This window comes from Onychomys torridus, chromosome 23 (genome assembly GCF_903995425.1).
Source record: "Onychomys torridus chromosome 23, mOncTor1.1, whole genome shotgun sequence".
Classification (NCBI taxonomy): Eukaryota; Metazoa; Chordata; class Mammalia; order Rodentia; family Cricetidae; genus Onychomys; species Onychomys torridus.
In genome coordinates this window covers 66,259,771-66,286,662 of record NC_050465.1, presented here as the reverse complement: position 1 = coordinate 66,286,662, position 26,892 = coordinate 66,259,771, and the positions used below count along the sequence as shown (strand labels likewise).

The window sequence follows — 26,892 nt, the reverse complement described above, 5'->3', positions numbered from 1 at the left end:
CTGTACCCCAAGCTGGCTTTGAAATCACCATATAATAAGGATGGACCTTGAACTTTTAGTCCTCCTGCCTCCATGTCGCATGTTCTGGGATCCTGGGAATGCACTACCATATCCTATTTATGCAATGCTGGGGTTTGAACTCAGAGCTGCATGCAGGTTAGACAAACACTCTGTCAACTGAACTGTTTCCAGCCCTGATCAGTTTAACACTTAACTGAGAAGATGTAGGTCATTGAAGGAAGTTCTTCAGTGGACTGAGGTAAATAAGGCTTTCCCTATACCTAACAGAGTGGAATGTCTGAAAGCCTTGCCTCAATTAAAAAAAAAAAATGTGTATGAGTGTTTGCCTGAATGCATGTCTGTTCACCACTTGCATGCAGTGCCTGCAGAGGCCTGAAGGGGACATCATATTCCCTGGGACTAGAGTTATAGCTGGTTGTATGCCACTGTGTGGTTCTGAGAGTTAAACCCCAATCCTCTGGAAGAGCAGCCAATGTTCTTAACCACAGAGCCACCTCTTTAGCAACCCCCCCCCCTTAAATAAAAGCTCAAACATTGAAAATTCTAATTTGGAAAACCAAAAATACACAAAATAGTTGTTCACACAATCAGAATGGTTTGTCACCAGAAATAATTTTCTGAATGTTGCATCTGGTGGAAAGCACATGTACTCATTGAATAAGTGAGAAATTATTTCACAGAATGAACAAGACCAGGACATGTGACAGAACTCTGGTGTCACCAGTGGAGGAAAAGATATAAACTTCTCTATTTATTTTGTGAGTAGGAAAGTCCAAGCCTTAGCCTCTTGTTCATCTGGTTCCCAACCTTGGCTACTTGCCCACATTGATGAGAGCACATCAGGGTGTGTTCCAACCCAAGATCTTGTTGCAGAGAAAACAAATTTCCCATGGTGCAATTCGGGGAAATCTGGAAGATCTTGGATCTTCTTCCCAAGACTGGAGCATTTGGAAAACATTGAGCCGAGACTCATAAGGCATCCCAGGGGACTGGAGACCAAAGATTCCTGTTTAAAAACAAATGAAGTGGAGTTAATAATCACAAGGAGTTAGAGGAAGATGACATGGTGGCATTGGCTGGTCACATGTGCTAGAAAGAACTTCTGTTTGTATTCTGGGGGGAAAAGCCTGGAGACCTAACAGGGGTCTGCAGTGAGCAGATGCTTGGCAAAGGACTAAAGTGCTGATATGCAATCTCTCTCTTGGAGGGCAAGCGAGCTTCCTGTGAGAGGGTAACAGCCTTAGAACCTTCAGGAAGGAGACAGCCTTCCATCCACTTGTCTGCACAGGCCCATTCACTTGAACACAGGAAACAGACAGTAAAACTCCAGGAGGGGTTGGGGCAGCTTCAGTCCTCTCAGCAGGTCTTTGACTCTTGTTGCATTGTCCTCTCTGACAACAGCTTTTCGTGACTACTTGTGGGAGCCCGTTTTCAGGTTCCTCGTGTCTTTCTTTACCCAGCAGGTCTGCATAGAGAGGATGATTGGACCACAGGCCTGAGTGCAGGTGTCTGAGATGGTCTGCACTTGGCTGTGCTGGGGGGAGGTCTATTGCTCTATCCCATGACCTTTCTGTAAATACCTTAGGGCAGAGACAGTCAGGGCCCATTGGTATAGGTTCCAGGCCCTCTTTAGGCTATTCTGTATTTTCTGTTCTGTTTATCTCCACACTCTAAATTATTCTAATATTTCCTGCTGCTCTCACTCAAGAAAAATCTGGGAACTGTGGGGTTGGTGGGTAAACGCCCCACAACTATTTAGCATAGTTGGGTTCCTCTGAATTCAAGCTCACTCTTTGCCTGGACTGTGCCCTGGGCCATCTCTTGATGCATCTTTCTCCTTTCATATCTTTTCTTCTCAGTGTGCTTATTTCTGCTCTCCCACAGAGTCTCTCTCTCTCTACTTATTCCCAGCCTAGAGTCTGAGTTCTCTGTCACAGTGGCATGTTTTGAGTTGGATTGCCTTGAGTCCAGGGTTTATTGTGGTCCTTCCCATAGGGCTGAGGAGGTGGAATCAGATAACAGAAGACATGACTGTGCCTTCATGTGGCTGGGCTGAATTGAGACCCCGATGCCACTATGGAGAATGTGCTTTTTATCACTAACAGTCAGCAGTGGCAAAGCAGTTCTGTCAAAGGACACATAACTTCTGCAGAAATTGACTGTGTAGAAGATCATCTAATGTTGTTTGCATTATATACCCTAGCGCCATAGCATTTCAGGCTGCTTGAGATATGTTCTTTATAGCAGCGATAAATTCAGAAACACAGTGTCTCACCTAGTTTCATATAACGTCAGTTATTAATGTAGGAAGTTCAGTTAGAGAGCAGCTGTTGTGAGAGATAAGGTGATTTTTTGGGCGCTGGACCAAAGCAAACACTTTAATGTTCTTACTACTGGCCACTGCAAAAGAGAAAGTCCTCATAGATTGCATGAAACACATGTTATATGTAATATATAATATACCACTGCCACAAAGACAGAAAATCTTTGTGTGGCTGGTCTGTGGGCTGCACAGATGCACATATAAGTGTGCACCCATCCACCATCTGCTCCCGATAGAAAGACCGCTTCTTCCCTTTGGCAGCTCACTGAGAATGGGTCTTCACACAGAAACACACATATCACAGGGAAGCAAAAACTGCTTCAGACTTATATAACTCATTTTGTAGAGAATAAAAAGAATCAATGTCCAGATTCTCAGCTGTGGTTCATGTTCTTCTATGGAGTTCTTCTGTCTTTGATCAAGATTCTCGCCTCTTTTCACAATTTTTCTTCTTATACTTTTCAAGAGAAGAGCCTACTCTCTGGGCTAGTTAGTTTTCACCTTCAACTTGACACAACCTAGAATCACCCCAATACTAGGGAGGGATTCATTTGAGGAATTGTTTAGATCTTGTACACCTGTCTGTGGGGGATTATCTTGATGGTTAATTGATGTAGGAGGACCCACCCTACTGGGGGGCTATACCATTCCCTAGGTGGGGAATCTTTAATTGTATAAGACAGGAAGCAGCTTATTGAGAGCAATCAGGAAGCGGGAGTCCGTTCATTCTCTTTGCTCTTGACTGCAGATGTGGTGTGACCAGTTGTTGTTCTGCCTCTGTGACTTCTCTGTAGTGATAAGCCATAGCCTGGAATTGTAAGTGTAATAAACCCTTCTCCCTATGGTTGTTTTGTCAAGGTATTTTATCACCACAACAGAAATGAAACTGGGTACTCCCATCCCTTGGCCAACCCAGATATCTCTAGGGCTCACAGGTCAGCTAGCCAAATCTGCTTGAGGAACCCCAGGCTATTGCTAGACTCTTTCTCAAGGAACAAGGTCAAAAGAACTTGAGAAACTACACCTGAGTTTGGCGTATGGCTTTCACATGCACACACATGTGCAGCTGCACACACAAACAGTAGAGTATATATGAAATGGATGCTATGTAAATACAATTTCATAATAAAAACTGAGCATTATAAATTTCTATTAAAGTATATATGTGCAACATTTTTACCCATTGGTGGTGAAAATCGGACTGTGGTGGCGTTATAATGTACTGGCTATTTCTAAAATAATGTGGAGACAGTTTTAGTTTGATGTCTCCAGAAATCATCCATCCAAGCATATTGAGAAACTCCAGATGTTAGGACAGTAGTCAAACTCCAGATGTTAGGACAGTAGTCAAGCATCCTTCTTCCGAATTTTAATGGTGTTCCTCTGTGAAAACTTCTTCATAGCATGCCTAGCTGATTGTGGAGATTAACTGCACCAATTATTCTTTTGAATTATTTATTTGTGTATTTTTTTAAGGTATGAGTGCTGCATTTGCATGTGTCCTGGCAAGCCAGAAGAGGGTGCCAGATCCCATTACAGCTGGTTGTGAGCCTCCACTGGGAATTGAACTCAGAACCTCTGGAAGAGCAGTCAATGTTTTTAACCAGTGAGGCATTTCTCCAGCTCCTGCACCAATTATTTTTTAATTAAAATATAAATATCCCCGATTTTCCATGGTTTTGTACAATTTTCCATTTGTTTATAATATTGAATATAATTAAAGTGATTCACAGAAATTTGTATTTTTTTTCCCAAAACAATAGTTCATTTTATTGAGACTCATTTCCAGAATATAACTTTAAATCAAAAGCTATTTAAAATGTCCAGTTTGGGCATGGAAAAATCTATGTGTTCTTCATAATTGTATTTCTACTTGGTTTTGAAACTATCATGGAATGTGTTTCCACCATTCACCAGGAAAACTGGTCTTCAGTTAAGACTGTGGTGAATTTATTTGCCCAGCTTTCATCCAGAAATTTAAAAACAGCTTGTAATATTGGACAGTCTTGGTTCCTGTCTCTTTACCAGTTTCCATAAGGACAGTAGCTCAGAGGAGCCAAACTTTCAAAAATGAGATGTCTCTATTCTCTGAGATTTTAAGATCAAAGTAAAGAGTTCTTCAGGTCAAGTTAAAAAAAAATACGTTTTCTCTTGTTTACAAATAAAATTTAAAATATAAAGTTCACCACTTTAACTCTTCTAAAGTATATAACTGAGTAGTCCCAGATACAGTGATGAGGCACATTATAACCACTCTCTAATTCCAGAACATTGTAACCCTGTACTTCCAATTTTCCATTTGTACCTACCCTGACACTTGCTGATCTATTTTCTGTCTCTGTGGATTTGCCCACCATCTATGCTTCTGACACTCACAACGATTTTAAGGTTTATACATGTAGCAGCACATATCCATGTGTAATTCCTTATTATGGCTAGAAAATATTCCATTGCATGGTATAATATTTTACTTTTCTATCAATCAATTAATGTATTTTTCCAGTTTTGGTAATTACAAATGTTTATGTATAAGTATACTGTGAAAATGTGTTTTTAGTTCTCACAAATCTTTTTCATTTTTAAAAACATATTTATTACATATAGAGGATTTGAGAAAATTTCTATTTTATTTATTTTTATTTGTTAAAGTTAGTTTACAAGAAGCTGAAGAGATCGCTTGGTGGTTAAGAGCACTAGCTACTCTTTCAGAGGACCTCAGTTCAATTTCCAGAACCCACATGGTGGTGGATAACTGTTTATAACTCTAGCTCCAGGGGATCTGATGGCCTGTTCTGGCGTCTTTGGACACTGCATGCACATGGTACATAGACAAAGATGCAGGAAAAACACCCATACACATAAAACAAAAAGAAAAGAAACCCCCTTTTAAAGATACCTTACAAAATCACAAGTTTCTTTATGGTATTTTCATGCATTCTTCATCCTCCCCCTCAATCCAACCTGTTCTTTCTTTGTCCCTGCTCTTCCCGACCATACCCTCTTTCCCCTAATAGGATATTTTAATTTCTAAGAATGTTTATTCAGTATGACAAGAACTAAGAAAAGATGGCTATGTCAACAGTCATTGGAGTTGTTTAGAAAATGTTTCCATCACTGACAGAGTAATGGAAGCCACTTTTCTTAATTTTGTTGCACACCGTTGTTATAAGAGTTATATTTGTATTTCACACATGCAGGTTCTAACACAGGACACGGACACCCAACTGTCTACAAGAGTTTTCTGGAAGAAAGGAGAAGATTGGAGGAGTACTTTTGGTGTAGAGTTCATCAGTGAGGACACCTGTGCTCAAGGTCTTCATGAGGTTCTCTTTTAGATGGACCAAGCCCTCAATCACAGGCTCCTGGTGTGTGCATGTCTATATGGAATAAGTTCTGCTGCCATTTAGAATCCATCCTGACTTTTAAATACAAACATCTTCCCCAAAATTTACCCACATCATGATTGAATGCAAAGCTGTATGATACAATTAAAAGCTCTGGGTTCCTGCTATCTTATTTACTATATTTGAATACCAAAAGCATGGAATGTCCAGAACTTTTCAGGGTTCCTGAAACTAGTGGAGTGAGCTCAAAGCACTTTCCTGAATTCAATGGGCAGGATAATGACCTCAAAGATGTCTACATCCTAATTTTTGTTAATATGTTATTTATATGATAAGGGGAATTTACTGTTGCAAACAGAATTCAGGTGATTTTGAGATTGGAGTGGGGATCTTGGACTATCCGGGTAGAGCTAATGTCATCACAAGGATTCTTAGATGTGAGAGGAGGAGGGAGACCAGCATCAGTGAACAAGACTGCAGAAGCAGAGGCCAGAGAGCTCTAGCTTTGGAGATGGAAGTTTCTGTCTCTTTAGCAACTTCCAAATACCCAGCAGCTACTTCCCAAATCACTACACAATGGCTTATATTAATTATAAATGCTTGGTCTGTAGTTCAGGCTTATTACTAAAGAGCTCTTACACTTAAACTAACCCATAATTCTTACCTTTGTTTAGCCACATGGCTTGGTACCCTTTCTCAGTACAGCGTTCTCATCTTGCTTCCTCTGTGTCTGTTCTGGTGACTCCTCTGACTCTGCCCTTCTCCTTCCCATCATCATCAGTTTGGCTTTCCTGCCTAACTTCCTGCCCAGCTACCAGCCTGCCAGCTTTTTATTAACCAATGAGAGTAATACACATTCATAGCATAGAAAAGGATTGTTCTACAGCAGGCTATGAACCAACAATCATAAACACTTCCAGAACCTGAAAAGGGCAAGAACCAGACTCCCTGATTTCAGTCATGAGACCCTCCAGCTTCTGGTCTCTTAATCAGGGTCACTCCCAGACACAATGCTTTGTCATTGTCTATAATATTTCTGTTACTTCAAGAGAAAGGACTAGAGTGTGGAGAAAGAAGGTTCACCTTAGCGTATGATTCCAAAGGGGGAAAGGCTACATAGAACCAAGCCCAAGACATGGCTTCAGTTCCTCTACCACCAAGGGTAGAGGTGGGCATAGGGTTATGTATAGTATGGCCAGGAGGACCAACTCACCACAGATGCTCAAGCACCAAATGAGAGAATGTGCGCTGGAAGGCCTTTGACAAAGAGATGGATGTCCTAGCAAATGTTTGCTTGGCTTTTCTTGGTCACATCCTTCCTCTTGTTAAAATTCATTCTTAGTAGCATCAAAGCACAAGGCAGATTTTGGTTGTGGACCACCTCACTCTTCTTTAATAATTCCACATTATTCTCACTCACCCCAAGCTATTCTTCTCATTCAGGCAGCTTTCCATTTACCGCTCCTCCTTGCATGGGTCCCATTAAATGACAACTCAGATACACTGGCCTGAAGTGTGTTCCCAACCACAGCTGCCTCTCTCTCTCTTCTCTCTAGCTTTCATGGAGAGCCATCTCAACTCCCTTCACAAATCTGTTCATTCAGGCCTCAATCTTGCCTTGGGTGCCCCTGTGGACTCCAGCATCATGGCCTTCAGTATAACCATAACAAAGGCCTTCAATGTATCTTCTCTGACTGATAAAAAGAACAGAGGCAAGGATGCCAGCCAGAGAGATGATGACATTGACTGTGTCAGATGGTAGCAGTTAGAAGTAAGAACCAGCCTTCTGTAGTTGGTACTATTATTCTGTTTAGCTTGTTTCTCATTAAAGCAAACACTTAGTCTATATTTTCCTTTTTTCATAGGTCACTAATATTTATTCTCTTTACCGTACAATATGAATATGGGGTAAGTATATTAATTCATTCTGTACATGGAAAGTTTACTCTGTTGAATGTATGATTCATTGCATGCATGTATGATTTATATGTTTTTAAAACATGTTTAAACTAGTCACTCTCTGGGGCCCAGCCTTCATATCTGTGAAGTGGACACTGAGATAAGACACAACCTGGGAATACTTTGATATTTTTCCAATCACAGCTGCTTATAGAACTGCCTGGGTGTTGGAGTGGTCTTTATCTTGTAACAACCACAGTCCTTCCTTAAATTCTTTTTATTTGGAACAAAAAAGTAGCTGAGCTGTTTTGAGATTAAACCAAGGAATGTAAGGTTCAGTCTGGATGCTTTTTAGGTGCAGGGAAAGCTCAGCCTGTAACCAGCCCTTTTCTCCTGCAACCTCGAGGAAGAATCTAAATTGTGAACCCAATTTCACAGGTTTCAGGGATACTCTCTTAAGGGCTGCCTGCCATTCAGGGCTGAAAACCACGGGAGTGACTGAGAACTACCTGACTCAAGTCCCTTGATTACCAGAGACTTTTGCAAAGTAACTGAAATAGGAAATTATCTCTACTTCCCTTTTACTATCTGAGTCAAGGAATGAGATGCCCTTGATTCTTGGTTCTCCCTAGTTACTTATTCTTTAACCCAGCTAAGAGTCAGCCCCCGTCTTGTGTTAGGCAGAGAGAGTCAGACTTGTCCAGCTTAGTTCCTGTGCATTTCAGAATGTCTCCTTGTGTTGCTCAGTTGGGAGCATTTTTTTTCTAGTTAATCTTACCTGACTTTCCCAAGCTTATTTTTGTATGGTATGCATTTATTTTTCTATTACAAAAGTCTGTAGCATCCTAAAATTCACTGCCCTTGATCCTTATATCTATGAGAGTGAATGTGATTCCTTAACCAAATAGTTCAATCCTAGACACTCCTATCAGCTTGTGGTGCAGAGATATTTTAGCATGTAGGGAGTAGCAATATGGTAGCTGGGATTTAGGGGGAAGGTGTGGGTTGACATGAGTACCTGTGACCCACAGTTTGCAATATCTACCAAGATTTTAAATGTACATTCCTTTGGTGCAGGAATGCATTTTTTAATCTGTCACATATTTTTATTCTGGCATGTGGGAAGATGCATGCCCAAGAGCACTAACTGCAGGGTGGTGTTCAGCAGCTGAAGAAGGGCATCACCTAAGTATTCATCAGTAGGGAGTGGATGCATGAGTCCTGGTGCTGTATGAGCTGAACAGCTGTGAGGGCCATGTCAGCATGAATGTGAAAACTGTGATGATGTGAAAATGGCCAGGTACAAGTCAGGGTGCCACTCGAGTGAAACAACCCAAATCACCAACAGTGTGGCTGTGTGTGCTTGAGTATGCTTATTAATACCTAGATACCAATGTAAAGAGATGGATCCTCTGAGGGTAGGGGACTTGAGGCCAGGACAGAGACATAAAATGTCCTCTAATAGGCTATGCTTTCATAGAGCTTGATGTTTTGGTTTTGAATCTGTATCATTTTCTTACAAAAAAAGAAAATGGGTACCAATATGGGACAGAGTTAGGTTTTTAGAAGGTGATGCTGCACTTCCTTTAAACTTATATGCAATAAGCATGTGTGTTATGACATCTGAGGTAAAAAAGGGGGCTTCTCCTGTTTGTTCCCTTAGACAAAAATAAGTTGCTTTGAATGTAGTTGTGTTTCCAGTGAGTGTATGAGTGTAGGTGTGTTCCCAGTGAGTGTGTGAGTGTAGGTGTGTTCCCAGTGAGTGTGTGAGCATTGGTGTGTTCCCAGTGAGTGTGTGAGCATTGGTGTGTTCCCAGTGAGTGTGTGAGCATTGGTGTGTTCCCAGTGAGCATTTAAGGATTGGTGTATTTCCAGTGAGTGTGTGAGTATAGGTGTGTTCCCAGCAAGTGTGTGAGCATTGGTGTGTCCCCAGTGAGTGTGTGAGTGTAGTTGTGTTCCAAGTGAGTGTGTGAGTGTAGGTGTGTTCCCAGTGAGTGTGTGAATGTAGATGTGTTCCCAGTGAGTGTATGAGTATGGGTATTATCTTAGTTAGGGTTTCTATTGCTGTGATGAAACACCATGACCAAAAAGCAAGTTGGGGAGGAAAGGGTTTATTTGACTTACACTTCACTGCTCATCACTGAAGGAAGTAAGGGCAGGAACTCAAACAGGGCCAGATCCTGGAGGAAGGAGCTGATGCAGAGGCCATGGAAGGGAGCAGCTTACTGGTTACTTCCCATGATGTGCTCAACCTTTTTTTTTTTTTTTTTAGCTGTTTCACTTTATTTTTTATTTTGTCTGTGTGACAAAAATGATTTGGGGAAAAGGGGGGATTTTAGTGCACAATTCCAGGCTAGAGTCTGGGATAGCAGAGGAGTCTCAGTGGCCAGAGCTTCAGTGACTATCATATCCACGCCAAGAGCAAAGGGATACAAGCACAGGCAGGCTTTCTTGCTTGGGCTCAACTCTATTTTTCCACAGTTCAGGACTCCTGCCTAGGGAATGGTGCTGACCACAGAGGAATCTGTCCATCTCTACCCACTCTGTTCTGGAATTTTTACATGGATGCTGGTGATTCCAACTCAGATCCATACACTTGCACACCAAGCATTTTATCCACCAAATCCCAACACACTACTACCATTTAAAATTCTTTCCCAGGCCAGTCATGGTAGCACATGCCTTTAATCCCACTATGCCCAGAGACAGATCTCTGTGAGTCCAAGGTCAGCTTGGCCTACATAGTGACTTTGAGGACAGTCAGGGTTATGTAGAGAATTTTGTCTCAAAAACAAAATTCCTTCCCTACAACATTGTCCTTTCTGAATGAAATAAGAGGAGGAGGATATGGCCTCTCCTAAAGTATGGAGAAGATTTTTTTAATTAATTAATTAATTTTTCTATTATCAGCTTGATACAGTATAAATTCTTATCTTAATAGTGAAATGTTTCATTGAGGCTTGCTCAGTAATTGAGTAAAACCAAAACTTATTATAAGCCACAGGCATCCTAGGGTCCCCCCTGCTATATATAGAGCCTCCCTGGCTCCGTCAACCCACCTTCTTATAGAACCCAGGACCATCAGCCCAGGGTAGGCACCACTCACCATGGGCTGGGCCCACGCCCATTGATCACTAAATGAGAAAATGCCTTATAGCTGGATCTCATTGAGGCATTTCATCAACTGAGGTTCCTTCCTCTGATGATTCTAGCTTGTGTCAAGTTGACACACAAAACCAGCCAGTATAGGTATATTCCTAGTCATTGTGGTTCAAGCTATGAATGTTTAATTGTGGTATTGCCCTTGTCTTTTTCAAAGTCTTTGCATGACACCCCCCTCTCTCTTTCTCTCTCTCTTTTTCTCGTGTGTGTGTGTGTGTGTGTGTGTGTGTGTGTGTGTGTGTATACAAGTTAACACACATGTGTTTGCTGAGTATGCAGGCTAGAAGACACTCAGATGCTATTCTTTAGGTATCACCTACCTCTGTTTCTTTTTGTTTGTTTTGGACACAGGGTCTCTCATTGCTCTGGAACTTGCCGAGTAGTTTAAGATGGCTGCTTAGTGAGCCCTAGCGATCTGCTTGTCTCTGCCTCGCCAATGCTGGGATCACAAGCCCCTGAAATCACACGTAGCTTTGTCACATGGCATCTGAGTGTCACACTCGACATCTCCTCAACCAATACAACACCTTTGTAAAGTGCAGACTCTCTTCCTTTACAAGTTCCCACCCCCATTTCACGTGCCAATGGGTGTCTCTTTCTTAGAATCTGCTAATCTATTTTAAAATGACTCCTAAAATGTAACCCTGCCTCACATATCTCAGTGATGCTTGGCAGAACAAGCAAATATCAAATAAACATCCTGACTGTTATCAAGGCATCTAATCTACTGACTCCGTTTTGCCATTGTTGTTTTGGTATTTCACTGAACTCAGTAATGAATGCTGACCTTAAATGAATCTGAGTACTCAGACGAGCTACTGTGCTTGCACGCTCTCCCAGCCAAGTCTGGGCATTTCATTCCTAACCTCTTACAATTTTGAACTCATGCATTCACAGATAACAGTGCTAATTAAAACTCAAGAGTCATATACTCCTGAAATTCCAAACTCATTTATATGTGGTTGATGTGGTGTGTGTGTGTGTATGTGTGTGTGTGTGTGAATGCATTTACACACAAGCATGGGAGGCTAAAATCAATATTGAGTGTGTTTTTCTATTCCTTCCCACCATTAATTGAGACAGAGTTTCTTTTTTTAAAATTTTTTTCTTTATTATTATGTGTTTTAAATTTTATAAATCAGCTGTGGGTTCCCCTATCCTTCCCTGTCCCGTCCCGTCCCCACCCCACCTTCTCCCCAGCCCCCCCCCTCCATTCCCATGTCCTCCAGGATCAAGGCACCCCTGGGGATTCATTTAAACCTGGTGGATTCAGTACAGGCAGGTCCAGTCCCCTCCTTCCAGACTGAGCAAAGTGTCCCTGTGAAAGCCCAAGGTTTCAAACAGCCAGCTCATGCACTAAGGACAGGTCCTGGTCCCACAGACTGGGTGCCTCCCAAGCAGATCAAGCTATTCAATGGTCTCACTTATCCAGAGGGCCTGATCCAGCTGGGGGCTCCACAGCCTTTGGTTCATAATTCATGTGCTTCCATTCATTTGGCTATTTGTCCCTGTGCTTTTTGCAATCTTGGATTCAACAATTCACGCTCTTGCAGACCCTCCTCTTTCTCGACAGTTGGACACCTGGAGCTCTACCTGGGGCCTGGAAATCCACAATGATATATCCTCTGTAGTCTGCTGGCAATGGTCGAGAGAAAGCCTGATCTGACCTAGTCTGGTGATCAGATGGCTAAACACCCTAACAATCGTCTTGGAACTCTCATCCAATAACTGATGGAAGTGGATGCAGAGATCCTCAGCCAGAGACAGAGTTTCTTAGCAATCTGGAGCCCCTCAATTTAGCCATACTACCTGTCCAGCAAACCCCAGAGATCCCCCTCTCTCCACTCCCTCAGCACTGAGATCACAGGCATGCACTGCTGTGCCCAACCTTGTACATGAGTGACAGAAAACTGAACCCAAGTTCCTCATGCTCACATGGCAGGCATTTCACAGATTGGCTCTAACCCTCATTCTCTCAGATTCTTCAATGCATTCAATGAGCCATAAGACCTTTGTTTATAAAGATGTCTTTTTCGTTTAATGCTTAAAAATATTTTCTTTTTGATTCTGACTGAAAATATTCCTTTCCGTCTTAGATTTAGGGTTTTTAATTCCTGTGACGGGACACCATACCCACAGCAACTCTTATAAAGGAAAACATTTAACGGGAGCTGGCTTACACGTTCGTTCAGAGATTTAGTCTATTACCATGGTGGGAAGCATGGCAGCACACAGGCAGACATTATGCTAGAGAGGTAGCTGAGAGTTCTATATCTGGTTCAGCAGGCAGCAGGAAAAGAGAGACACTGGGCCTGTCTTGAGCATTTGAAACCTCAAAGCCCATCCTCAGTGGCACACTTCCTCCAACAAGGCTGTATGTCCTAATCCTTTCAAATAGTGCCACTCCCTGTGAGCCTATGGGGGCCATTTTTATTCAAACCACCACACTGCCCCTTAAAGGAAGTTTAGATTGAGTGACTAAAAACAAAACAAAACAAAAAACCGCAAACCTTTTGAGTAGACCCTTTGTCTTTTATCATCCTCATCTATATGTATGGACATATACATATTGTGTAATATGCATATTAGCATGCAAGTATTGAACCTATTTACTGGTCTTCTACCATGACTGTAACTATTGGATTAGTGGCTTTCTTTCTTTCTTTCTTTCTTTCTTTCTTTCTTTCTTTCTTTCTTTCTTTTTTTGTGACAGTGTGTCATGTAATTTTGGCTGGGATGTGGAATTGCCCTGATCCTCTTGCCTCTACCTCCTGAAAGCTTTAGTTATAGGTCAGCTGTTCTCTATTTCTTTCATTCTACCTTCATGTATTTTCATTGCCTTAAGCTTAAAAAAATATCAATTATACAAATAAGCAAGGTTGGCAAAAACAAAGCTTATCTCTGCTGCTTTCTTGATAATCCTGTTTCTGCCACTAGAAACTAACATTTCCCACCCGAGCCACAGCTTGGTGGGGGGGAAGCAGGTGCTTGAAGCTGTCTGGGTTGGGATTTTAAATTTGTTTTTGTTTGTAGAGAATATTCATATGGAAATAGTAATTCTTGGAGTACACTTAGTACTGAAGTGACTGATGCCTCTGGGTATAGATAAAGTGGATATGCAATGGATGACAAGATACTGTGTCTCCCAAAGGGAAGGGACATTCTTGTGTGAACGTGTGTGTGTGTGTGTGTGTGTGTGTGTGTGTGTGTGTGTGTGTTGACTTTCTAGAGAGTTAAAGAAAAGTTTGTTGCTGGTGTGGTGGCACACGCCTTTGATCCTAGCAGAGGCAGGTGGATCTCTGTAAGTTCAAGGCCAGCCTGGTCTACAAAGGGAGTTACAGGATAGTCAGAGATAATCAGAGAAAGCCTGTCTCAAAAAAAAAAAAAAAAAAAAAAAAACAAGGAAAAAAAAAAGGAAAGAAGGAAGGAAGGAAGGAAGGAAGAAGAAAAGTCTGTTAAAGCAAGAAAAGGCCCAAATGACTCAGATTCAGAAGCTGGGGATTGAGCGACACCTTAGAGGAACCACCATGGAGAACTGGAAGACTGCAGGAAGGAAAATTTAAATTCAGACCACAAGAGTGATCTGGAGAATTGTCCTAGGAAGGATCTGTTTGGTGAGGATCGTGTCCTGGCTAATCTGGGAGACACAGGAGGCTGTGGGGAGAAAGTCAAGTTTATCATTGAAACCATATTCCTCTGTCTGTGCGCAGCTTGCCTGACTGCACACTTCCACCTCATCTGTTCACAACTCGGTACTAAAGTCTTCAGGGAGAGAATGCCTCTATATGATTCTGGCTCTGGTGGCTTCTGAATAAGGTTCCCTTTTCTCTGGTGTCTTCAGGGTTGGAGAGTCTGACCCATGTAACAGTCCCCCCAAGTGCTCCTCCTTTTTATGTGTCAGTATGACTCACTCCAGCCAAGTGTGATGTCATACTTGGGAAACTGAGGCAGAAGGACCAAAAGTTTGAGTGCAGCCTGGCTGCATAGCAGCACCCTGTCTCAGAATAGATACATTAATATTTGCTTTCTCTGGATCTAAAGGTAAGAAGCATTCGGTGGGGTCTGCACGTGGTGCACTGGATCTATTGTATATTCTATGAACTGAGCTGAGCCCCAAGGACTGATATACTGAACCAGTGGCTTCACTTTCCAGAGTGGCAAGAAATATGGCAGCCCTTGTGGAGGAAGAAACTGTTCTGTCTGCCAGTGTTTTCCTGAAAAGGGATCTCGGGTGAGTCATGCAGATATCAACACTGACAACGTGCCTGGATTTCACATCACTCTGAGTTTTTATGTAGCCTCCAATCCTTAGCATGCGTTATTAGCCAGAGGTATGTATCTTCCACAGTGAGTGTTCTTCACGTTCTTGGAAAGGGTTACAATTGATTTAGACTATGTGTGAAGCCACACGGTCTGAGCAGTGCAGTTTACCCTGTGTTTTGCACAACACTAAGGGCATGAATCATCTGACAAAGAAAGGCCTGAAGTGTCTGCCACTCCAGGTCACCCCCCTCCAAGGTTTATTGCATATCAGTGTTTTAAAGGCTCTGAGAAATGTGTGTGTGGGGGAAAGCTGTTTAACTTGGTTTAAAATCATCTTTCCAGACGTTTGACCAAAATACACTTTTATACATAGTACCCTATTGAAACTTAATATTCAAGCCAAGACAATAGCTATACATTGCATGCTCCATATTTGCTAGTGACTTTTTTGCACTCTTAAAATGCCTTTCTTAACTCACTGACTCCTCACCTTACATGCACCAATTGTGCTGTGCAGAACAGCGAGCCACCCAGTTTTCCTCTCAAAGCCACCCAGAATAGTTCTGCTGGCAGCTGGACTCCTATCTGGTTTGTAAAGCATTTCAGTCCATCTTGGCTATTACTTTTCACATTTCAGGAACCCACAAGCATTTCCCTGTGCACTGACAGCTGCAGTCGGCAACTGTTAGTTCAGGTGTGCTGAGGTTCAGAAGAAGCAACCCTTTGCTTCAAAACCTTCTCGTCATTTTTTTTTTTTTTTTTTAGACTGAAATACCACTCTTTACACTTGAAACACGTATAGTTCTGTGTCACTTAAGAATGATTAAAAAAAAAAAAAAAAAGCCGGGTGGTGGTGGCACACGCCTTTAATCCCAGCACTCGGGAGGCAGAGCCAGGAGGATCTCTGTGAGTTCGAGGCCAGCCTGGGCTACCAAGTGAGTTCCAGGAAAAGCGCAGAGCTACACAGAGAAACCTTGTCTTGAAAAACCAAAAAAAAGAATGAAAAAATATAAAAATAACCCCTTTAAGAAGGGCTAAGGTTGACTGTGTTTCTTAAGCTCTGGATACCTTTGAGGTCAATTCAATGATTTGGATGTAGTAGCCTTCATGTATTCTGGCTACTGAAACAAATACAGTACACCAGTACACCTTATAGTATGCCAAATCAAATCAATTAAATATGTTTCTCACAGATCTGGAGGCTGAGGAGACAAGATCAAAGTGTCTACTACTACAGCTTGGGGATGGTGTCCTTGCAGGGTGGAGAGAGAGAGAGGGCAGGGAAGCTCTTTAGGGTCCTCTCAGAAGGGCTTGATGGTGATGATCAAGTCACCTCTCAGACACTCCATCTCCTATTCTCGATACTTTGGAGATTGGGATTTCAACATGTGAATAGGGGGCATAAACATTCAATCCAAATGACGTCTATATTGATCACACAGTGACAGACATGACACTGAGAGCATGCTTGGACTGTGGCCAGTCTTTAGGGCAAAACATTTCCTTCCTCCTACTCCAAGGCTTGGCCGTTATACCCACATGTCTTTAGAAATCTCAGACCTCTTAATTCTGTGGTTCTTTACTGGGGACCATTTTGTTTTACCCACCTTTCTAGGGACACACTTGGCAGTTGAGACATGTTTTAGTCATTACAGCTGGGTGGAAGGAGCTACTGGTGTCTAATGGCAGAGGCCAACAGTGTGGCTCAGCTTCTTGTAGTGCAGGGTACATTCTACACCAGAGATTGGTCCTCAACACCAGCAGTGCACATGTAGAGAAGTTCTGTTCTCACAGCTCATTGGGATGGGTGTGATTATTTTTGTTTCCATCTGACAGTGTAAGGGGCCCAAACCAGAGCCAGCAACAACATCCAGGTGCCTAGCCTCACCTCCAGCACTTGCTCCACAAGCATGGAAAGGTTATTACACTTAGGTTCCAACACCTGGGTGTACTGTCACTTTGTGAGTTCACAGGGTTACATCCTGAGATCCAGCCCTTTACATCTGCTGCCTGGATCCTGCCTCCATTGCTTGAGCATCTCCGTGATCACAAGCCAATGAGTGTGTACAGAGTGTGCTTTTCTGTCCCTGTGGCTGTCTGTGGATTGCCAGGGTTCCGGGGGCTGAGCTGCTCTCTGCGATGTGTGTGTCCCTGGTAGTGGGTGGCCGAGGGGACTGTTTGTGCAGCTCCAGAAACCTCCGCCTTTCCCGATGGCTGGAATCTCCCTGTGAGGGCTGCAGGCATGGGTGGCATTTTCCAGCAGAGAATGTGGGAGGAAGACTATCCTTCTGTGGGAGAGGCAGAGATGTAGGCACTCAGTTCTTAGCATTCAGCCAGTCTCTAGAGCTACAATGGAAGTTCCAGGTGGACTGATAATAATAATAAGTTGACACTGAATTCCAGGGGCTGGAGGTGTCTTGCTGAGGCTCCACAGCCCACTTAGGGAAAAGCTTGTATCATCAAGAAGGAAATTGTTCCTCTCCAGTGGGCTCATTGGGTGGCTTGTTCAAACCTCACAGTAAAACTGTTTGGCCTGAAGTAATTCTTTTTTATTGTTTTATACTTTTATGTTTATCTCTTGATAATACATGTATATAATAAATTCTGGTCATTTTAATCATCATTATCCTTTACCATCACCACCCCCCCCACATACACATTCTCTCTCTCTCTCTCTCTCTCTCTCTCTCTCTCTCTCTCTCTCTCTCTCTCTCTGAGTGTGTGTGTGTCTCAAATGAGTGATTCATTGAACTTAACTAAGGTTGCTTGTACAAACATGGGTGGAAGGCTGTTTACTGAGGGAATGTCACCATATCAGTGGATACAGCATTGAAGAAAATGGCACCTCCCTAGAACCATCAATCAAGACAGCCATGAGTTCCTTACAGAGGAGTATTGGCATCATGAGCCCTTCCCCATCTGTAGTCAACAACTTTTTTTTCTGTTTTGTTTCACTGTGTACTCTGGCTGTTCTGGAACTCACAGAGATCCACCTGCTTCTGCCTCTCGAGTACTGGGATTAAAGATGTGCACCAACAACACCCAGCCTTGGCCAACAACTGTACCCGACATTTCAATTTTCATTTCATAACTGTGACTTCTGGAGGAGCATTTTCCACCCATGCAGGATGCTAAAGCAATTCTTGACAAGCAAAGTTGGTTTCTTGATAAAAGCTGTGGTTAACTCTATCTGAGTTTGGAGCTACAGTGAGCTACAGGGACAGATACATGCAGTAGTCCAGAGACCATGGCCCAGCCTCCTCTCTCAATCAGTTTGAGTATGGTTGTTCCTGAACCCCCTCATTAGAACCTAAGCATGTACTTGTGGTGGATCATGAAAACAGCCTCTCTTGACCTTAGAGGGACAAGTTGTTGCTCTTTGGTTCCCCCTTTGGAGTAAGTGTATTCCATTATACTGCTTTGATCATAATACAATAGTCGGTACATAGTAGGCAGTCTACATGAATCAATCAATGGATTAAAACCCAGACTCCAACATAGAGACAACTCAGGAGCCTGTGGTGTGGCCATGCCAGCACACTGTGGATCCATAAGGAAACCTGCTGTTACTAAGTTAATGGTGACTCTGTCCTCTTCACCTAGACTTCTTATCTCACATTGGCACTGCTTTACCATGAGTTCATAGTTCAAATCTCTTTGCATTTGAGGTGTGGACAGAGGTAACTATCTTTATAGCAAGCCAACTCTGACCACTATGGCACTAGGAACTCCTCCAGGCAAGTAGTGCTGGCTCAGGGCAAGAGATGGGGGTACCCCCTCCTGATGTCTGGCTTGCAGGTTCAAGCTCAGCCTAGGAGAAAAAGGTTTGTCTAGAGGGTTTTACTCACCCCTTGGGATGGTGGTATCCTCTGGTTCTGAGACATAAGACATGACTGGACAGCTCCTGACTTGCTCCCCTACACGATCTATGATTCTTCCCCATCTCCTCTCCAAACTTTCTGTTAATCTCTGTAAGGAGGCAGATGAGATAGAATTGGTCAGAATTTTAGCTTAGTCATTTTGGTCTCAAGGGAAGCAGTCCATGTAGTTAGTGGTTGTCTGTTGGTAAGGACAATGAAGTCATGTGCTTATGAACCAGGATGGGACCTTTTATGAGTTCTGGGTTAGTGACTGGAATAGTAATAGTTAATAGTTTATCTTTTGGTAACTTATATAAAAAACACAAAACAGGTGAGTGTGTTTTATCATCTGAGGGAGTGACATCACCATGAAACCAACAAAGCTTTGTGATGGTATGGTTTTTGGCACAAAGGGCAACTGGCTTTAAACTTATGCTGTCTTTAAGTTTTCAGTTAGAAACCCAGGTCAAATATTAGTGAGTCCCTCTTCCCTTTGGGATTGTCAGTCACTGAATATGCTCAGTACAGCATATCACCACATTGTCACTCACTCATCCCTTATATTTTTATCAGCCTGCATCCTGTGACTAAAAAGTAGAATCTACTTGAGGGGAATTTCAATTATTGTTAGTATGTTTTGTGGCCTTAATTTATTTGCACACACAGTTCTAATGCTCACATGGCTGCATTCAGGACACAGCCTGACAAATGGTTCAGAGCAGTAATTTTATGTCTCCAGATTTTCAGTAGTCAATAACATTCTGTTTTCACAGAAACACCACCCAGTGACAACTGGAAATGGCTACATCTAGTCTGTCACCTACTGGCATTGGTGCTGCTTTCTTGCTATGCCACATCCCAATCCTCCAAGGACTCTCTGTCTCATTTGGTCATCACCAGAAAAATCTTGTGATCAGTAATATACATGATGTGCATGCCTTTAGGGGACAGCAGGTAACCTGAGGTCAGAGGGCTGGGACCATTCTCACTGATAAACATGAGGTGCTGGGCCATGCCTTTGACCTGCAAAGGTATAAAAATCCAGAATTTTTCTAAAACCTTGTGCCCAGCTATAACACATGTTTCCCAATAGATTCTAGTTGCCAGGCTCAGTGTCACAACAGCAGCTTAGCTTGCTCCAGTGTTTATCAGAAATGGTAGCACACTTTTGAACACCAGAACACTTGCAGAAGCTGAAGGGATATATTTCCAGGTTTGAATTTGCTGTGTATAGCGGTCAAGTATTTCGGGAAAGGGCTTTGCTGGCCTATGGTTAGCAGAGGGGCAACCTATAGTGTTGACGCAACAGTAGTTGGCATCTATCTGAAGAATCGCTGCAGGTCACTAACATCAATTTTGGTCTGCTGACATCTCCTTGACAACTAGTATTTATGGATATGTAAGAAGGAAAAAGAATATTTGCTCCCTTGCTGTACAACGTGCCACTTATTTCCCATCATGCAAAGTGTGCATGCTGTTCTAACATCACAGGATTTTTTCCAGGACTAAGTTGTATGGTTTGATGGTGGGTTTCAGTGCATCTACTTACACCAACCATCTCTTTTAATGCAGTGGTTTTGAGTGGGCTTCAGGTCCTCTCTTTGTGGAGTTCAAGTTCTTATTTGGTCACTTTGTTGTGTTGTTTTAACTGCAATCAATAGTAATACTTTCCCATTCGTTCAATAACCATCAAATCCTTGCCAGACTGAGAAGAAAGTCCCTGTAGCTGGGACGTCTCACAGCCCCTGGTCTCCTTAGATAGATGAGACTCACCCTCCAGCCACTATTTCTGATTCCCGGTCAGTGCCAGGCACTTTCTGGGTGCTTGAGGGTGCCTCATGGAAAAGAAGAGACAAGAGAGGCACTTGCTTCTCCCTAGGTGTGTAAGTTGGTTTCCTGAGCTAGCTTTGCATGGGAGCATGTGGGCATTGGGCACAGAATGCTTGATGGCTTGCTGCAACAGAAGTGTGTTCTTCACGTTGGGCCAGATGTTCAAAGGCAAGTGGTTGGTACCACCAGGCTCCAGGTGGAGAATCTGCTCCATCCTTCATGGTTCCCATTGTTTCCACCTCTGCTTCCATTTACATTGCTTTATTCTCTGTGGTCTGTGTCGAATCTCACCCACACCCTTCTTATAAGGAGACATGTGAGGGCAGTTAGAGCTCCCCTTAGGCAACATACGATGACTGACCTAGGATAAGACCCTCACCACATCACATCTCTTGTCATCTTTAAATGTAATGGGGATGGGGCAGTGGATATAATGGGATGGGGTGGTGGATACCCGTATCTGGGGCAAATAAGGTGTTATTGGGAAAGGAGAAAAAGTCACAGGAGCAGAATGCCCAGAACCCCACCTGATGTCCCAGGTCTCCAGAGAACATAGATGATGCCAGGCTGTCCCCAACATACTAATACTACAAAATGGGAGAATCACTCACCATAGACTGGTCCAAGAGGTGACCTTATTATCCAAATGCCTAAGCTTTCTCCTCTGGTTCTCTGTGCAGGGTCTTTCAACTGCACCTGCTTACTGCCTCCTGAGAGCATAGCTAAAGACCCTAGTGCTCCCCAAGGCAGACTGATCAATGCACCCCAAGTTCATTGTGAACAGTGAGGTAATCTGAAGGTACAGGAGCATTCTTCACTACTGCACTCCAGGCTCCTTGGATGGCTCACCACCTTTTCATTCTTCAGGTTTTGAAACACTTCCTGATGTCCAGACTCTTCCCTCCCCCAATAATATGGGAGGACTCTAGAGGCACTGCACCCAGAGGTCTCAGGTTTCACTAGCTGGCAGTTTGAGGGTGTTTGTGATATTGTAGTGACACCTAATGGCATGCTCTCTGAATTACACTTTCGCATTAAAGGTAATGTAAATAATAAATGATAATAAGTAGAAGCAGCAAAGGGAGAGGTATGTTAGACATAATGTTTATTTGTAAATTTTAGTTATATCAGTATTCATTAAGCATGAGTAGACATTTAAAATTTGTAATGTGTGAAGCAGTAGCCAAGATTCCATGATGGGAAAGGATCTGTGGTCCCAAATTCAATCTAAAGACATCGTCTTAAACAAATATTAAGTAATACTCACAAAATATTAATAAATTATAGGTGGTGAGTCTGGGCATTATTTTCAGGTTTACATGATGGTGTGAGGAAAGTTAGGCTGGTATGGTTTGGGATGAAAAGGGAGCAGATACCTTGAGATCAAAAGGCCTGGGTTCAAATCTCTACTTCCCTGGGTCCTGGCTGGCTGTGTGGCCTCAAGCAAATTGCTTCATCTCTCTGAGCCCTCCTTGGAGAATGAGGAAGTATACAAAGACAGCTTTCTGCTTTCTGAGGCTGTAGAGAGCTCATGAGAATAAAGCAGAACACCATATTGAGCTTAGTGCAGGTGAAAGAGCCAAGAGTATGGTAGCATGGTAATTAATGTCATTGTCATTAACGTATTTTTTGTTGAGAGGATGGTAGGGTTTGAGTGACATAGAAGAAAGGCTATTGTCATCTCTGGAAAACAAGTGTGAATGAAGCATGAGTACTTGGGTCACAGGCTTGGGTGGTGGAGGGCACATTGTGCATTAGGGGTAAGGCAGTGACCCAGGGAAAGGACAGACTGAAGGGAGCTAACAGCTGTGTTGGGGAGAAAACGTGGATCAAGGGAGTGAGGGAGACTGACTCTGGGATAACCTGTGCTACAGATGATGTGACCATGACCTGGGGCTTTGCAGTGAGATGAAGATCAGCCAGACATATGGCGGACATTGAATTCAAAGGGAGACATGATAGATGTGGTCATGGGAGGGAGAGACAGTGAGTGCAAACGGACTGCGTGTGCTCTGATGTTCCTCCTCTGTCAAGCTGAGCCAGGAGCCAGCTAGCTGATGACCCAGCTGATGACCTGTGTCATCTAGGCCCTGAAGTAGAGGGAAAGAGGTGAGCTGGTTGTTTCATAGGGTGTACCCAAGTTGCTCAGGGGTCAAACTGATTGTCACTCAATTCTGCTTTCAGTGACTTCACTGTCTCAGAGTGAAAGTCACAAAGCGCAGAGGCAAATACTGTATACATAGTAGGAATAATGTAAACAGTGGTAAGAACCACTGTTCTTACATCTGAAAGCCAGCTGCTGTATTTCACGTGGAGCCTGTTTTCTTAAGTCATGGATGGTGGGTGGGGACTAGGGATTAGGATCAGGTATTATTTTTTTTAATTATAAAAAGTTCTTGTGATGACTGATTCTCTGGATACAAAAATAACTTTCATGAACTGTTCTTTTTCTCTATTCACTCTGTAATTAATTCTATGATAGCCTTAGAGATAAGCAAGCCTAAGTATTTACTTATAAGGAGTATTTTTTTTCCTGACCCATTTTTATATGAAGCAATTCGATGAAAATAGAAATTCTTTCTGGTTTAGTGTAGATAAATTATTTATTCTAATAGAATGAACTGTCAGACCACTATTTCAAAGACTAGTGTTTGGGGAATTTTTTTTCTTTTGAGCAGCTTTTAGACAGATTTAGTACAGGCACCCAAGGTTTAATGTGTTTCTTTTAAAATTTTATCATATAACAAAATAACTAATAATATTAAAAAACACTAAAATGAAGCCATAAAATTCATAGTCTTCAAAGGGAGACATTCCAAGTTTTATGTGAGTTTTCCACTTACAAAGTTGCTCTTTAGGGAGGTTGAAATCAAGGCGTAAATGACATCTGTGCCACATTTTGTTAAGACTCCGGCAGGCCTGCAAGTCTGCTCACTGCTCGGCAGATGGCATGGAATTCTAAACAGTGCTGTGGAAGGGCCTCAAGATTTTTTTACCTTTGGTTTTTTTATTTTATGTATCAGCCATGGATTCCCCTGTCCTCCCCCTTTCCCCCACCTTCCCCTCAGCCTTCCCCCCATTTCCATCTCCTCCAGGGCAAAGGCTCCCCTGGGGATTCAGCTCAAACTGGTAGATTCAGTCCAGGCAGGTCCAGTACCCTCCTCCCAGGCTGATGTGTCCCTGCCCCAACTGGAGCAGGCCCTCTGGCTAAGTGAGACAGTTGATTAGCTTCAACTGTTTGGGAGCCACTCAGGCAGTGGGACTGGGACCTGTCCTTAGTGCATGAGCTGGCTGTTTGGGCCTCAGCATTTTATACAAGTCCTGCAAGCCAGTGTTCCAGGGACTGTGCTTTGGGGCTTGAAGGAAGCATTTGTACTGTCTCTCCTTGAGGTGGGGCAGGGCTCACCTTAGTTTGTGAAGGATTAATTGTTCTCCACAATTAGTGACATTAAGGGGTATTAAGTGGTATCAAGAAATGTACAATTACCATAATGCTTAGAGGTGGGGCCTCTGATAAGTGAATAGATTGGAGTATTAGAGTGGAGCCCTCGTGATTGAATCAGGTGACTTTCTAAGGATAGGGGAGAAACCACACCCCCCCCCCACCCCAGCACACATACTCTTTCTCCCAACACTATGTGGTATAGCTTCCTGGGCAGCAGCCAGAGCCTGTATCATGTCTTTTATACCCCATGTGTACTTCCAGAGCGATGAGCTCAAATACGTTTCTTTTCTGTCATTGATTGATTGATTGATTGATTGACTGGTTGATTGATGATTGATTGATTAATACTGGGGATTGGGTTCTTCATGCATGCTAGGTGTATTCTCTACCATTGAACTATGATACCAGCCCAGCTCTTTTCTTTGTAATCAACCAGTCTGCCTCTGGTTTCTTTCATTATAGTAATGAAGGTTGACCAATACATCTTTCTCATCAGCATGGCCTTGGGCACACCAATGTCTGTCTTCCAGGAATGTATGGTTCAGTAAGGGTAGGGTTAGGGGGAGGTCACAGGTAAAACGAGGCTGGTGCAAATAGGTGAAAAGTGTTCTTTTGGCATCAAGGAGAGGCATCTTTTTCTCAAGGGCAAGGTCAGGAAGCTAAGGTGAAGGGATCTTTCCATGGGAACTTAGACTGTCAACCAAGGGCAGGAACGGAGGGCCCTTGTGAGTCAGGAAGCATATGTAAGGCTTTGAACCACAAGAGCTTCCCAGAAATGGCCAGAAGTTGGTATGAATGTCAAGAGCAGGAGTTGGGGAAGGGACCCTGGAGGAAGGTTTGGTTTCCTTCAGTAATACAAACAGATTTTTTTCTGCTCTACTGCTTGTTTTAAAAGTATTTTTTATGGTTCTTTCTCTAATCAGGACCCATTTCCACAGCATACTAAATGGAATTCATCAGTCTCAGCACTGTGTTAAATATTTCCATTTCTTGTTTCTCTGCAAAGTTCCATTAGCTTCCCGGATTCAGGATTGCATGTCGGAAATGAAATGCACTAAAGAGATTTACGGCCAGTTAATTGGCTGTCTCTTTTTTAGTTTCCCTTTTATATTTGAGAGTTCATATGGCTGTGTCTCTAAACAATACATTCTTGTAAAGAATTACTGTATCCACAGAAGATCATTTGTGGAGTTGACATACAAATGACTTGCATGATGAAAAGATCATTCCAATCTTAATAAAATATGACTTTCATATTTAGTAAACAAGAGAACTTTTAAATGTATGCTTACTGTTAGTACTTAAGCGGCGCTAGGAACACGTCCCGAACACGACAAGACCACGGGAGAGTTTTATTAAAGTGGATAGAGGTGACAGGCCTGGGTGAAACACACGTGGGTGGGGAGAGAAGGGGGGGGGAAGGGGGAGGAGGAGGAGGAGGAGGGAGACTGAGAGCCTGAGCGCCTGAGAGAGTCATGCAAGGTGGCGCCAGCTTTTTAAAGGTTGGGCCGCCGCGCATGTGTACAGGGACTCCTGTGTGTACTCCACGCATGCGCGTAGATTACATGGCTGCGCGCGCGCTTTACGCAACCACGCAAGGCCAGAGTCCCAGTCCCGCGAGATGTCTGACCCGGAGATGGCTATTCTACACCGGAAATAGTTAGGCGGTCCCCCGGGCAAGCCCAATCGTGTAAGCATGTAGTTGTCTATCACCTACTAATCTCATGTAAAGGTTAATATTAGACACAAGATTAATCAACGCAGGGTAAGGAAGTCATCTGAGGCCATCATGACTCCTTTGAGGTTGTGGTCTAAAATGCACATGCTATCCATTCCAGACTCATCTACGTTGCCCACATTGTCAAGGTCTCATAGCTCTGCTTCATTGTTGCTACTTGGTAACACATACATATGCATCAGAATTCTTAAAACGTCCAGTCTTTTGGAATTCTCCATGAACTGGGGCCATTGTGTTGAGGCTGGACAAGCACGAAGAAAAAGGGACATGCATATAAAATATAACTTTGATGTGCACAGTCTGGGTAGGTAGTAAAGGTTGGAACTGATGCCTGTGGATTGGTGACTTGATGGGACACTGGAATGGCAATTCATCTTTATTACAGGGGTCACAGTTGCTGATCATGAGATGCACAAGGAGGAGAATGTGAATTGTCCCCGTTTGTGTTCCCCCTCCCACTATTGCCTGTGTACCACTTCAGAAGCCTTCATTTGTAAAAATACAGTCATCAAAAGGCCCTGTCCTGGTTCTTGAGGGTTGGAGCATCTGATAGGCTGTTCTGTGGCTTCTCTTTGTCATCTACACATTTGTCATAACGGTGGTTAACATTCATCATGACAGGTACTCTCTGAAACAGCTTTATAGGTTTTATTCTTTTTTTTTTTTTAATGGCCCTCAGCTACTGTCAGATGAAGATACTGAGCATGAGAGAGGTTCAAGATGTAGTCCAGAGATGTCACAATGAAGTCCATTATTATGTATAATTAACATATGCTAATGATAACTTTCTAGAAGAAAACCTGTACTCAAGGACACACAGCTGAGAAGTGTGGTCTTGAGCTTTGAGAACAGGGAATGAACCTTGAGCCTGGGCCCTCAATCACTGTCTTCCCTGTGTTCTCAGCACCTTCATGCCTCTCTCTAATGGCTGTTTGCAAAAGCTGTCCATTTGGCACCTTCTCCCCTGACTCTCACTGCAGACTCATGTGTGCTCAGGGGAGTTTAGC

At 43.0% G+C, this 26,892-nt stretch overlaps 1 protein-coding gene across 1 annotated transcript in view; it reads left to right on the top strand.

The window, feature by feature from the left end:
- The window catches only part of Col4a4 (collagen type IV alpha 4 chain), a 114,990-nt gene that overhangs the window by 9,646 nt on the left and 78,452 nt on the right, over positions 1-26,892 (top strand). Inside the window, exons 2-4 of the mRNA XM_036173371.1 lie at positions 5,542-5,709; positions 7,554-7,596; positions 14,903-14,980. Coding sequence (XP_036029264.1) covers positions 5,663-5,709; positions 7,554-7,596; positions 14,903-14,980 — 168 coding nt within the window. The 5' untranslated portion in view covers positions 5,542-5,662. The remainder of the gene's footprint in view (positions 1-5,541; positions 5,710-7,553; positions 7,597-14,902; positions 14,981-26,892) is intronic.